Consider the following 15,764-nt stretch of genomic DNA (forward strand, 5'->3'; position numbering starts at 1 on the left):
AAATTCTTCAGTGTTCGTAAACACAACTCTCTGCTTCTGATTTGTGTGCCTAATTTATTCATTTCTACCTTTTCACTCAAGCTAAGTAGAACAAAACATCACAGCAGGAGTAGGGCAAAAGCTTTTGAATCCTGCTGTGTTTGCTCAAGAAAGCAAGTAAAGCTTTCCTACTAGGAAACAAAACACCTTTTTGAACTATTAAGGAAAAATGGCTTTTGCTATTCAGTGCATACAAAAAGCTGGTTAACATAACTGTTTCAAAGATAAAGGTCATTTTGGAAATCAAAATGAACAAATTTTAACAGTGGTAAATTTGAGTTATTATTTTGTCTTACTGCTATTTTCACATCCTTGTGGAATAGCTACCTAAAAACATGCATAAAAGAAACATAGAGGACAAGTAAAATTCATATGAATTTGTTTCATTTGTCTGGTAGCAGTTCTTTCTTTTAGATACATTAACTCTTCCTACATGTATTTTGTTCTGAAAGTAACATAACCATACTAAATCAAGGTCTCTATTGCCTGTAACTCTGGTGAGTTTTTGGTTGGTGTTTTTTTGGCTGGTTGGGTAGGTGGTTGGTTTGATTTGATTTTGTGGTATTTTCTGTTTTAAGTATAGGGCATATCATAAAGATCTTTTCAAGACAAATATCATGGTGCAACAGACACATCCACCTTAAACTCATCATTATTCATTTCACCTGTTCTCCAATTCTGAATTTGCACCAGTTTGACTAAGAGCAGATAGCATATGAATAACAGGTTTAATTGTTATTTAATTGCTGTGGACAGTTTAAAACCTACAGGTCTTAAAAATCAATAGCTAATGACCATAGAACACTGACTAAACACTGAAAAGTCTGAAGCCAAAGTGCCCCACATATAAGAGAAAACACATTTCATCAAGATGGTGAACTATTTATAAGAGATATGAAATAGCAAAGGTAAACTTGAAATGCCACATTTTTCTTTCAGATCACTCAAAGATTAAAGTGAACATGTTTAGAGAGACATGACTGTTTGAAATGTTTATAGAGAAAACATTTGCAAGATGATACATAGATTCCAACAAAAATACAGTACAAGTTCAGACACCATATGGCAAAACAGTGACTAAGTCATTCATAAAGGCATGCACCAGCTCTGTGCTGCTTCTCTTCACCTTGCAGAGAGCCAGAGAGATTCTCTTGGTTTGTTCATAAACTTCCAGGCCACGCTTATTAAAAAGCATATTTCTTGCCTGAAGTTATCAAAAGCGCTGGAGGATTACTTGTACCTGCCCTCCTCCCCATCCCATTCCTTCCTTCCCAACTCTCTCCTCTTTGAACAAAATATACAGTCAATTAGACTATAGTCAGCTATGACTGCATATAAAAATATCTGGTTTTAGTTCTGCAATTGTTTGATTGAGGGGTAACTCATTAAAAATTGGAAATTTTGGCTATTTATGAAAATCGCATTTGCTAACAGCAAACTTGAGTAATTTGTACCAGAATATTGTTTAATAGCTCAGAATTGTGGCCATCAGAACAGGTAATACAGCACCACATGGCACAAGCTGACAAACAGCCTGGCTGGTTGTACTTCCTGCAGCAGCACATCACAGTCTGACTCTCTCTTCTTTCTGCAAACTGTTAAGAGAAGTGTTTGGCACAAATGTTTAGACCAGCAGGTGAAAATGAAAAAGCCAAAGTTAGCTAGTCTAGATACTCTTTTTGTCCTTCTACTCTTCCAGAAAGCTGTACACAAAATATTTCTTGAAACTTTTTTTTTTTTTTTCAAGAAGGAAAAAAAGGCAAAACAAAGCCAACATCTTTTGGTACCATGTTCTGCAACTATCAAAGCATGAACAAACTACACATATAGTGCAGTGTCATAAAATAGCATATTACCTGCAGGTTTGAAATAGAATTTTCTGAGCTCCATGAGAAAGGAAATTTCAAATACATGTAGTATCATAAAAATTAAGCCTCCCATCCTCATATTTCTTGCTTTTTAAACAAAAAAGTGGCTGAAATACATTAGTGAAGTTCTAAGTTCTGTGGATGCCCTCACCATTATTCAAAAGCTATTAAGTGAAAGATCACTTCACTTATAGCTTTCATTAAAAACTGAACTTTCATCATCATCCATGAATGTTACTAACAGTGATGTCAAACTGACTAATTGCTGTGACATTTCTTATTGAAGAACAATAAGAATGACTTGGACAAGTGAGTCTTGGAATTGCCCAGCATATTCTATTCCTTTTTATAATTTTAATACTTTTTTACCAAAAACACAAAACACCAGCTAGATTTTCTAGTTTCTGGAAGTCTTGATTATATTTGTGAAACACAAAAGGATAATGCAGCAGGCATCAAGCAACTCTTAGCTCTGCCACACTGGCTGTCATGTCCTGGCTCTGGTGACACCATATCGATGCAGAAGTGGTTTAAAGGCAAGAGCACATTGTATGGAAATTATGCAACCTGTTAGAGAAGTCAGATGCTGAATGTGTTCAGGGGTGTGTTGGTAGATACAGTGGGGAGCAGTGAAAGGGTACCAGCTATGCCATGGGCTCTGCAGTCTCTACAACAGACCCAGAAATGTTTCACATGGAGTAATGGAGTGGGTTGGGTTTTTTTGTTTTTTTTTTTTTTTAATCCCTACTATTATTTCAAATTGTTGATAAAATAGCCTCCCTGTTTGCAAGTTGAAGGCTACTGGATGCCTGGCATGTTAAACAGCTGATAAGTTTGAAGAGCTGCTCTCAGCAGGTGCCTCAGCTGGGCTCAAAGCCAGGCACCCTCCTGGGGCCAGCTCAGAGCCCCGTGACCGTGAAGAGTTTCACTGATCACCACCTGTACCGCACCCACACCGCCATGGAAACGTGAAGCACTGGTGACTACTTGGAATGACTAGGATTTGATTAAAATATTTTACCTTTTGTGCCTGAGGGAGCTGGAAAACAACAAAACAGAACAAGCAATTATATATTAAATTAATCTGAACAGCCACTTTAGCTGCTGTATTAATAAAAGCATAAACATAATATAAAACAAAGTGTAAAGGAAAGAAACTAGAGAAACTAGGTTTACATTGCCAATTGATTCAACTTATTGAGGGCTTATTAACTGACTTTATGATTTGGCAGCTTCTCTACAAGGTATGACAAAAGCACCATGACATTTGTTGAATACTACCACACCAAAAAAAGGATTGTTTGCTCATCAGATATGGTATCACACCTCAACTGTGAAGTAGTTCCATCTTCCTGTACACAAATATAATTCAACATAAAGACAGTTTTAGTTTTAAATGAAACTGACATTAAGAGGAGATTATCATATTAAAGTAGAAGGTTGTATCCTCCGTGACAGAGGAAAGAAAAACAAAATGGGAATAGAAAGTTAGTAACTGCTTATGCAAACAGATTACAATACATGCATAATATACAATAATATATGCATAGAACAATACATTTCTGTGCTGTAAACACAAGTATGATTATATGTGCATATATGCAAATCAAATGCAAGTATTTATGCACATATGCATATTTGTACCACACAGATGTTATCAGACAGGTGTAGCCATACCTGGTTGTGTGCACAGTATTTACTGTGAGCAACAACTCATGTATAAAGGCATTGAGAGCAGGCAGCAGACTCCATCACATATAAAAGACCTTATTTATCAAGTGTTGAAAGATGGGTTCTGTTTTCAATTAAGAAAAAAGAAAACCCATTGTAGCATGGGAAGTCAGAAAACCAAACTGTTACAGGCACAATACATTTTTCCCTTTTTCTGAATTCTTCTCCTCTTACTCCATACTTGTGGAGAAATTCACTCACATAGCACTTCAACCTTGTGCTAAGTGTACCTCCTCAGAAAATTTGTTTGTCCAACTCAAATTTTGTCTTTTAAGGCATCATCTGAACATGGAAATAGGCAGGTGAATTGATGCCAAATGCAAAAAGACCTTCAAGATCTCTAGTGAGCTTCTGACTGACCTTTTGCCCTTCCTCTGAACAAAAACAAATAGAGAAAAAGCACCAAACTTGAACACAGTCCTCTGTTAAAAGCTAATATCCCCACGGTATGTGTCATGAAAGACAACTGTCACATGATGTCTAATTCACAAATACTAGAGCAAGCAGCAACAATTCTCAGTTTTCACAACAAAAAATGTAACAAAATTCATGGCAGGAAGAACTGCTACAAGTAAAATTCTTTTACCCTAAAACTGCAGTGATCCAATATCAAATTACAACCCAAGATCACATTAAAGTATGACTTGTATGTGTATTAAAAAAAGCCTTTTTAAAAAATAAATTACTATATTGAACACTACAAAAGGGTTGCTACAGAAATTGAAGATATCTGAATTGTAACTACACGACCTAAATTCTGTATAACAGGTTAGAGCAGTTTCAAGCCTTTCTGAAAGTTTAACCACTTGTTAGTTTTTGACTTGCTAATTACTTTACATTCAAACAAGAGGAGAAAGTTGCAATATGATTTTTTTTTAATTTGTCAAATACAGTCAGGTACATGCAGTTTGGTCAAGTTTTGCCAAGTGAGGAAGTTACAGTCAGATGGATTGAAGTGAGGATTTCCTGTTAAGAACTACCACACAAACTAGATGCTTCACACTTATGAATACAAAGTGACCCCTATTGCTTTTACTCAGATTATTTTCATGAGCACATTAATAAGCATTTACAAACTAGAGTTCTTTATTATATGCTGCTGGATTCAGTTAGTCCATTTATAAGCTTTTATAAAATTAAGAACATTCCCATTCTCTGAAATATTAGTAGTCACAATGATTAAGAATAATAAAGTCAGCAGATCATGCTTTTTCCAGGGCTGGAATTCTTGACACATTTCAGCTAAGCTTAAAAATCCAGGTTCAAGATCTTTCCTCAATAAAAAACCAAACAAACAATTGAAAAAAAATTATTTGTTCCCATCAGATAAATATCCATCCTATTGCTGATTTGAGACTTGGCTGTTACAAGGTCCTGTATGTCAGCAATTCAGTCTATTCAGTTTTTCAATATTTGCTACAAATTCCTTTGAAATAAACTGTGGAGTTTTGTCTGACATTACCCTTCTGGGAGGCCATAGGAAACAAATAATTTTCCTAACAATAATAGTAATAGTCCTCTGGTCTGACCCTTTATTGAACAGTGTAAGAGCAGCCTGTCTGCGTGTAAAAGCCAGCAGGTGCCTCTGATTGTGTGCTTTGCTTCATTCCCTGCCAAGAGGCAGCTTTGCAGCAAACTGTGTGATCTTTCCCTGGCTCTGCAGCACTGCAGGTATTTCTATTCTACCTACACCCCTGCTAAACTGTGCCCTTTTGGTGGCTTTATTCAGCTCCAGCCACACCAAAGTACCTCCTGCTCCTATTTGTTTTCCATTAGTGTCTCCCCTCCCTCAGGTGCTTGTCCCTAAACAACACACATTTCTTAGATCTGTTTTACTGCTCCTAGTTTGATATCATTTTGCTAAAGTTATTGTGGCTGGAGTGCAGGGAGGACACCTGGCCATTTGCTGCCTCCTGGCTCATGCAGCTGTGGTTCAGGAGAAGCTGTCTGAAGGAAATTGGACCTTGCCCCACAAAGGATCTCTTAGGAAGAGCTCTTTGTTGTACTGCCAGGTACAGCAGAGACAGGAGCACGCAAACCTGCAAGCTCCAGGGCAAACCTAAGAGAATTTTCTGATTTAAAGATTTAAAAAAGCAGACTGAAGGATCTTGATGGAAATACGCAGATTTTGCTGCAACCTAAAAAATTTCTTAGATTAAAGAGCAAGACTAAAGCATGGAGCATTACAAGAATACAGGTTAAAAAGTAGTGGGATTTGTTTTCAAACTCCTTTTAACCAGAAAAAAAATTCTTTACTAAACATATTTTCTTATTTTGTTTTGTATTGTAAAAAAATTGCTCTCAGAAACTGGAGGCCCCCCTGAGGTTCACAATTTGCTTTATGCCAGGAAGACATGTTGAGAATTCCATGTCTAAATTCAGGTCAACTTGGGGTCCCGTCACACAATGTAGAACAGAATAAATAACTGCAGGAGGTTTTTCAATACTGCTGTTGCACACACGGTCATGCTTTCCACATTTGCAAATAATCCAGTATTGTTTTGAACCCTTAATGGAAAAATGTTTGGCATTACCAGGAAAAGAAAAATTAGATACTAATAATGTGGTAAAAAGCCCCAAGACAGGCAAAGGGATCCACCATCGTGGACTTTGCACTATTTGTTGGATCAGATACCTGTGAGACCAACATGATTGAATCAAACAAAACCCCAGAGATCTGAAATACTGTATTTAGAGCAGGAGGGTTAAGTTATAGGACAGTAGTTCTGATAAGTACCTCACAAAAGGGTGTGTCTTTTCACCCTTATCAAAAGAAGTTCATAAAGACTGATTTCATAAATGATTCCATGATAATTGAAAAGAAAAAGGTTACAATATTTTAGAACTGTTTTAACAATTTATTCAAAACCTGATGTAGCTGCATGTCCTAGATTTCCAAGAAACCAAGTCTAGAAGTTTTAAAGGAAAACACAGTAGAATTATAGACTTATTGTTCTGTTGGATCAGAATTCAACCTTATGTTTGTTTGAAGAATATCAAAAAAATCTTCTGCAAGAGTAAATTATAGTCAGTAGTTTCTTACTATATCAAAACCCACAGCTTCTATTACTAGTGAAACAAAAATAATATATATCATTGTTATATTAATGTTCCATTTCTATTTTTCTAATGATTTCATGAAGTTATTGTTATAAAAAGAATACTATTGTAATTTATTAATGTTAAAACTTTGAAAAATAAATAAAAACTCTTATTTTACATTCAGTGACCTTATTTCCACAGTTGTCCTGCCAAGTTTTAAAAGTCTCACCAGTCACATAAAAACAGCCCCACTGACTTGATTGCTCCAAAATCAGATACAATACAAATCAATAGAAATAACTGCAAACATGTCAGTAAATAATCAGCAAGTCAGGATATGGTTTTGATAATACAGACATTTCTATAAATTCCTTCTGAGCTGCACTAAATTTAACCGTAATGCATTTCTAAATGTATGGTGTTTCTAATGTTCATGTTCATCCCACCCATGTCACATACTGACTCTTTCTTTGACATGGGATGTATGCCTTAGAACTTTTACTTCTCAAAAATACTTTTCCAGGAAAGATATGAAGTGCTGTGGTAAACATGGAGAAAATGCAAAGCATTTCATATGTAGCAGCTTTCCTCATTTCTTCCCATAAATAGCAAAAACTTAGGGAAGAACAGAAAGAATATTCCAAATCTCAGTTTTGAGCAGAAAATGTAAACTTTCTGCTTTAAAATCTACTTATTCAGTTGCTATTAGATACAATATTTAAGTATTATGATTTTGATAATTTTTATTTTGTAATCTATGCACTTATTCCCCCCATCTAAATACTACAAACATCATACAAAATCATATGCACACACAGAGGAAGAAACAAAATTCAGCCTCCTACTGGGATGCTCCTGACATTAAGATTTCAGTATAAATATTAGAAGAGTGACATTAACCTGCAGCTTACTAGGCCAACACCTCTAAGGAAATGTACTTGATTTTTCAAGGGATTTAGCACCAAATCCTTCACTGTTCACATAATTGTTTTACTGTGCTACATATTTTTCAGTAACTACAGCATTTTAGTCAAGGATAGATTGTGCTCTGCATGCAAAGTACACTCATCAGAGGGAATTTAAATGTTGCTATGGAGAAGAGAGTCATAAAACAAAGATAGAACCTACAATTCTAGTTCCCTATTTAAAATAGTTCCTATAGATGACAGAAAGGAAAGAATTTAGCTTGTGTGAAATATGAAAAAGAGAACACACAGGAGCTGTAAAGGCATTGGATTGGAATTAAGAAATAGCAAAATAAAAAATTACATAGACTTAAGAACTTTGTAATAAAATTGCTCCACTCTTTGAAGATTTGATACCTTTTCTAAAATACATTAACTCCTTATTAAAGCAAATGACTGAAGAATTCCTCCAGCAGTCTAGGAATCTTGTTTTTAAAATGAGAATCAGCACAAAAAAGGATCTAAACGTTCTCAACTTTTAAAGCAGTTATTAAAGTTATATCTGTCTGCATCTGCTCACTGAACTTCATGTGGAAATTAAGAGAAAAAAAATCCATACTCATATTCTCTGAGTCTGTGCCTGTGATTATTTTACGTATAAACTAACTGTTCTCTTTTTAATGAATGCAAAATATTTACAGGAAATATTATACTTAGACTAATCCAAGTGATTACTTTAAATGCAAAGGTTGGTTAAAACTTTATTAATAATTTTTTTAAAGAATTATGCTAATTGTACAGATAAGCCACATGACAACAAATCAAAGCAGCAGAAACAATGAATGGATCAGACACTTGACAAACATTCCACCATGGTCAAAATTTTGGCCTCATACTTGTGTGTAAACAGAGTGAGTCCTATTTTCATTATTACACCAATAACTAAATACTCCTAAGCATGAAATATTTGTCCATAGTTAATTCTGCTTATACGTGCAAACATATATTCTGTATAAACATTGCTAGATTTATAATTCCCTATAGAAATTACTGATACAACTATTCTCTTGTCTACTATGTAGAAGAGATATCCTTCCTAATTAAAAACTGTACAAACATTAATGCATGGAATTGGAATAATTTTAAAATATAGACAATTCCAAAGAAAACTAGTGGTTGTAAGATACACATCACTGATACTAAGTGATACAATTTACATTAACATTTGTATATCTATTGTATAGTCTTTTTACCTCTTACAAAAAAAGAAAGGGAGGAAGAGAAGGAAGGAAAAAGGAATCAGCCTCAGAAAATAGGTGCAAATACACACACTCATTCATTTCCTCATCTCACATAAAGGCCCTTCCAATTTGGAAAAAGGGCAGCTTCTTTGACAGTCCTCCTAGAAACAAAAACATAAATCCTTGATCATAAATCCTCCCAGGAGCCAGTCACACATCCTCTTTCTCTCACAGTAAAATCAAAGGCAACCCAAGCAAGAGTCTCACACAATAACTATTAAAGTCAATGAGGATCCTGCAATGAGTTTAGTGGGGTTTTGATCTTGCACTATATTAATTCTCACTTGCTCTACATATCAATGTAAGACCAACATCTAAAGATGAAGGAAGATCATTTTTCTGAAGATAGATGAAAGTGTGCTGATCTAATGGATGTGTAAAGCAAGCCAGAATGTCTTCTAAAAAATCAGGTTTACTAATTCTGTTTGTGATTTTTAGCATGTCATTCTGATTGTTGAAAATGGGATTGTACTTGTAGAAGAGATGCTCTATAGTCTGTTTTACAACCATCCAACGCAGCCTAAGAGGGGAATGGCTGTCAGAACATGTATAGTTGAATTATGCCAAAGCATTGTTTTTTCCCCAACTTTTTTCATAAAGTAATACCATTTCTTGTGTGTCCAGAGCACTGCTCAGCCAGAAGCAGTGGAAGGTGTGTCCAGGCTCATTTTCCATTCCATTGCTCTGTCCCTCTCCCCCTGCTGTCACAAGCAATCTGGGCTTTTTAGGGCTCTTAGAAACCCAAGATAATTTCTGTTTTGCTGCATGGAGTTCACAGCCTCACAGGAATGAAGGTTTTTACAGTGACAAAAGATTTTTGTAACTTAGTTTTGAAAGTTGGAATTAAGCACAATTCATACCAGACAGTTTTACCTTGTGGGTCTTGCATTTAATAAAGATGAATCTTTTGCTGACATTTACATGCAAATGGCATCATTTCAAGTTCCCAGCATTTTGGACTATGATCACAAAATGTGCAATGAAGAAACAGACAGGAAGTTACTTATGTCAAGCAGTTTCCTGTAGAAGCAAACATTTTCTTATTTGCAGGGGACACTATTTACAGGTATGAAGACAAAAGTGATCTATTATAAAGTTCACACATAATTTTGTGTCAAGGATTCAGGGATAAGAACAAAAAAAATTTGTATTCTGTAAAACTGACCTGATATCAGAGGACTGACAGGACTTACTTACAATATTTAATTCAAGATGATTTTGCTTTCCTTTATCTTCATTTAAGCTTCTTATTGTGGCAGTTGTTTTTTGGTGGGTTTTTTTTTTGTTTGTTTGTTTTTTACTTTATGATGAAATCAATGAACTTGTAATTGAAAAAACAATTTGCTTCAGCTAATACCAGGGCAAAACAAGGCACCTGTAAAACCACTGTGAAATGTTTAGCACACAACACATGGGGAAAAGTAGAAAAATAACTGATTGATTTCAAATGTCTGAAATTCAGCATACATGACTAGAAAAATCAGGCATAGGGAGAAAACCATCATCAATAAGGAGGATCTCATCAATAAGACTGTGTGTGCAATTAATCTATCTGCTTTTGCTAACTAGAAGCAAAACTTCTAACTAATTTAGAAGACTAAATTGATCTTGTAAGAAATTAATCTGTGCTGCAAAAGATTCTGGGAATATCAAAGCAAAGGAAAATGGAGTTGTGTTTGGAGGAGGGGAGGTTGTAATTAATGGAACTTACTCTTTCTCTTATTTGCTTCAAGACAAGTCCTTCCAAAAATGTTTTGAAATTAACTTTTAGATTCTTCTTTTTGATGCAAAGACAAGTACAAGGCTCTAAGTGCTGGAACCAATCTTTTAAAATTAAAATATTGGACATTTTTAGAGGGAACAATCTGCTTAGCTGCCTAACAAATACATTCAGAATAATTATTGTATTTTATTGGGTGTTTTTTCTCCTCCATTAATCGCTTCTGAATGAGCAGAAATTTTGTACAGATTATGTATTTAGCTGGCACAAAACACCTTGAAGGCAATGTCAGTAAGCAATGGCCCAGAACTGCTCTGTATGGAGCAGGAGGCTGGAGGGCAGAACGAGATGGAACCATACGCTCATAAGATCATTTGAGCTGATAAACAACAGGAGAGGATTTCAAAGGAAGAAGGGCTGCACAAAACTATTAGGATTATTTCATTTGCTGAGAAGAAGAAATCCACAGATATTATAATAGTTCAAGGGCACCAGAAATCAGCAGGAAATGCAGCTTATGCACAACAATCAAATGAGAGGCTTCAAACCTTTCAAAAAACTTCATTCCCTCTCAAATTATCTTTCCTCTAATTTATCAATTTGCCTCTGAAAGGGCAAAATACTGACGAGTCCATCTCAAGTCACATCTGAAAAAGTTCAGATGGAGCATAAAGACAAACAAGAAAAAAGTACGTGCAAAAAACAGTGCATAAAAATACTTCATGAAGCCCAGGCAATGAGCTCAGGTAGATGTTGGAAAGTGCTGTTCTGCTTTGTCAGGGAAGAGGGATACTCCAGAAAAAAAATCTATAAAAATTCTGTCCAGGTTTTGTATAAAAATTTGAGAATCAAATGCCCAATGTGTATTTTGGAAATAAATTAACATTATGCTAAAATACTGTGCTCTAATAGCAAGGTTACCACTATGTGATTTCCAAATTAGGAACATGTGGTTTCAGGTTCACATGCCTAAGCAACTGATTTTATTAGCTGACAGAGAGGTACAAGATCAGAAGGCAGGTTTAAGTCTCTAACTGTTGAGACCATTATTTTTAAACTATATGATAAAACAAATAATTTTTTAAAAAATCTTAGAAAAGTCTGTTAATTAATGTTGTGAAATCTCTTAGTTGGATAAGCTCCTAAACTATAAATAGATTTTTTTTTCTATAAAATTTTTCTGTTATCTTGTGGGAAGGTTGGTGTTACAGACATGGTTAGTGCTGCCATCATAAATGAAAAAATTACATAATCAATGCTGCATCCTCGTCACTAGCTCTGCTTTGAGGACCAGATTCTGCCTTGATACCCTTCTAATAAGCATGAAGCTAATGCATCTCACCATTCTAGTTTCATATTGGGATTTTATAGCTACACTTTATTGAAACAGCCATGGAGATTTTATGGACTCTTCATACTGCAGGATGAATTAATCAAGTTCTAGGAAGGTTCACTCTGCAGAAAGAGCTACAATTCTCTTGCTGCTTTATTCTGGAAGAAGCTTTGTGCTGTTACTGTGCGCATCTTGAAAGTTCAAAGCTTCTCAAGCCCGTGTGACCTGATGGCCAATAACTAAGGCTCCGATTGTTGGAAGATCACAAACCTGAGCACATTTCTAGATGATCTAAGTCACATTCAAATATACAGTTTTTCATTTTTTTTAATGCACTGCATGTGAAATCTAAATCAAAGAAACATTTTGGCTGAAGGAAAAATTACCTATCACCTTCTCCTCCTTTCTTCTTTATTGCTTTATCCATCTGGCCAACAAAACCTTACTCCTCCTTCACTACAAGAACTCCCAAGAAAAGGTCTCAAAATGCTTTCACCTGTCTCAGAGCTAGAGCTGTTTGCAGACACTTAGGTAGTTTTTAGACATACTAGAACCTAAAATGGGATAAATACCATCATCTTATAGTACATGGTAAAAATTTCGTTAACATAAACCCCCTGATTATTGCAAAATAAGGTTTCACTATCTCCATTTTTCTAAAATAAATTATAACATGGAAAGGTGAAGGAGGCAAGGGAGGTGAAACTTATTTTTCCTACAAAGACAGTTTATTGTTCACTGTAACTCAAATTTCTGAGGTTTTAAGGCTTTAATACAAAATGTTAGAACGTTCCCTCAGTCAACAGAAGTATAATCCAAGCACCTTAAACTAAGATTTTTTTTTCCTTTTTTAAACTGACACAATGAATATGTGTTCTGGTTTATATCAGTCTAACTCCAGGTATATAAGAGAGATACTACTGATTTACTAGAGAGTAAAATAAAAAAAGAATAATCATCAATAAATGTAACCCATATGGAATAAAGCATATAGCTGACTTAGGTAGTTTTCTTTCACTTTTCTGGACAGTTTTATGGAATAAACCTGTCAACATAGAAATCTGAGGCCTTTATTACTACTCAGAGTTCATTGGCTGCAACAGAACAAAGCAACATGAGAAAGCTCTGTAATTTGTGCTGGTTTTTCATATCAACATACACTTTCTAATGTGTATGCTTCTGTAGTATTTATGTGCCACTAAATAAATGGTAGTGTAAAAAAAAAAAAAAAAAAATCCAATTCTGTAAAAGAAGTGCTTAAGTACAATGGCCCTGTAGAGTCCTTGTGCTAGGTCTTACTAGAGAGCCCTTGTAAATTTTAATGGTTTTCCTAGAAGTAGCAAATTTAAACTAATATTTAGGGTGAATGCATTTTCCTACCCCCAAAAACTGACATCAGGGCAGGTGAAATGGCTATTATGAATTCCAGAGAAAATACTTCTCAGTTCTAAACTTTCTCCTGGTGGCACTGATGTTGCTGAAGATCATTTACTAACTGGATAGATCATCTTTAAACTAATCTTTCATGGAAATTCCTGCTTGGAAAGATCTGATCTGACAAAATGCAGTGGTGTGGACCAAGGCCAAACATCACTGTCAAAAAGCAAGAGCATCAATAAGAAACATTCTGTTATTCTTTGTAGAATAGAGTATATTTCTGAATAATTTCTCTGCAAATTACCAACTTCTAAGAAAGTCATAATCACATAATGACTGTGATAAACACAAACTTCAATGTTTATGCTTATTGTGTATATATGACTGAGTTGTATGGGAAAGCTCCTCATTATACAAAAAGAGGTATAAATAACTAAAGACTTCCATACCTGCAGAACAATAGACAAAAGAGAAGATTATTTCCTTTTATTCTGTATTCTCCTTTTTTGCACTGAATTCTGCCACTGCAGCAAAGCTCAAATAGTACCAATAATTTAATAAACCTTTCTTATTATTGCAGGTTTTTACTCCAGCAGTGCAGATAAATTACATTTCATCTTCACTGCCCTGTTCCTTCCAGAAAGTCAAGGAATGATAAATAGGAGATCAAAGGATGGGATTTAGTACATTATACTAAATTCATTGCTTTCCTACATTATCATTTACACTAAAAAATATGTTATGTGAAAACTAAAGACAATAACATGCTGGAAAAATATAACACAACTGACAAAATACCTACAATTTCCTTATAATTAACTCAATTTCACTCAGAGTAAAGGCAGTAAAATAAAAGATGGGCAGTTATTAGTTGTGAATGTCTTTAAGTAATTTCCACTCAAGATAGACCTGTCCTCCTAAATGCTGGATTCACCATAGCACATAGGGATGTAGAATCAAATTCTTTCTCTAGTTAGTGAATTGTAACTTTTTGATCTTATTTCTGAGTCACAACAAGACTAGAAAATTCCCTGTGAAATAAGGTAGCAATGCAAAGCATCCTCTTAGTCAAAGGCACTCTATGTCATTGGCAGATCCCAGCTGGAAATGGTCCCAAGCTGCTCTATCTCTAGTGTGCAGGTGTCTGCAAATGGGACCAATACCCTTCTGGCACGAATACTCCTGTTAATCAAATTCAACGGCAGAGCAATTCTTTGTAATTTGTACACAGTAACTGGTGGGAGAACATCCAGCAGGTGAAACCTACTGACATTTGTAATTCTATGGATTCTTATTAAAACACATCCAATCAATTTTCATCTCAGAAACCAGTTTCAATTATTTATCAGCAGTTCTGGCTAACCAGGGAGAACCCAGTTGACTGCAAGTTACAAAACATTACACCGCTCTAGAGCAAGGGTCAAGGAAGGAAAGCCTTTGAACACTGTTTCCCACAGAATTCTCCTGGAGGAACAGGCTGCTCATGGCTTGGAAAGGTGCACATTTGCTGGGTAAAAAACTGGCTGGATGACTGGGCCCAGAGAATGGGGAATGGAGTTACATCCAGCTGGCAGCTGGTCACCAGTGCTGTTCCCCTGGGATCAGTGCTAGGGCCAGTCTTGTTTAATATCTTTATCAGTGCTCTGGGGGAGGTTTAGATTGGATATTAGGAAACATTTCTTCCCAACAGAATTCCATGAAATCTAGTCTAACCAAACATAAGCAAGAACTCCATGATTCTTGAGACCTAGGGACTTGTGTGGGAAATCTGTAGAAGTCAACACTACCATTTGAAAAACCAGTAACGAATTATTGCATTGGCCTACCCTGTCTTACTGTGTCCTTTCATTCTCTGCCCTTTCTAAGCAACTGGTGATTCTTACCTATTACTTTAAATATAAATTATATGAGGAAGGAATCATTATTTAATTCTGTAGTCATCCATCATCTACCATGGCAGAACTTTGGTGATTTATTAAAATTGGCAGGTCATGATAATAATATCAGCAGTGGTCAGTGGCAAAATTGGAGTTGAAGTCAGTGATATGAAGAAGGAGAAAATCCACATTAAAACTATCAGTACAACCCAAAACCAAGAGTGACTTTAGAAAAACAGTAAAAGACAGTGTGGATAGTCACAGGATTCTGCAGGAAAGGAAGTGGAAAGAGAAGATACATTGTACAAGAACAAGCTGATATGGATGCTGGGAAACAGTTATTTTTTGAAAAAAATCGTGATCACGGAGGACAATTTCTTCAACTGTAATTTAGTTTAAACATCAGAACATGTAGTAAATTAAGATGTGGAAGAAGGTTAGACAGGGGTCAAAGCACTTAAACATAGTAAAACTTACTTGTTTTCATTGGAATTATTATTTAAAATAAAAAACTAAGTAGCAAAACAATCCTTCATCTATCAAATACTGAGAATATTTCAAAAAGAGATGA

At 35.3% G+C, this 15,764-nt stretch overlaps 1 protein-coding gene across 1 annotated transcript in view; it reads right to left on the reverse strand.

Annotated features, from left to right (window-relative positions):
* Positions 1–15,764, reverse strand: part of CACNA2D3 (calcium voltage-gated channel auxiliary subunit alpha2delta 3) — a 389,621-nt gene that overhangs the window by 113,386 nt on the left and 260,471 nt on the right. Inside the window, exon 14 of the mRNA XM_041463788.1 lies at positions 2,929–2,946. Coding sequence (XP_041319722.1) covers positions 2,929–2,946 — 18 coding nt within the window. The remainder of the gene's footprint in view (positions 1–2,928; positions 2,947–15,764) is intronic.

The sequence above is a fragment of the Pyrgilauda ruficollis genome, unplaced genomic scaffold (assembly GCF_017590135.1).
Source record: "Pyrgilauda ruficollis isolate IOZ18807 unplaced genomic scaffold, ASM1759013v1 scaffold10, whole genome shotgun sequence".
Taxonomy (NCBI): domain Eukaryota; kingdom Metazoa; phylum Chordata; class Aves; order Passeriformes; family Passeridae; genus Pyrgilauda; species Pyrgilauda ruficollis.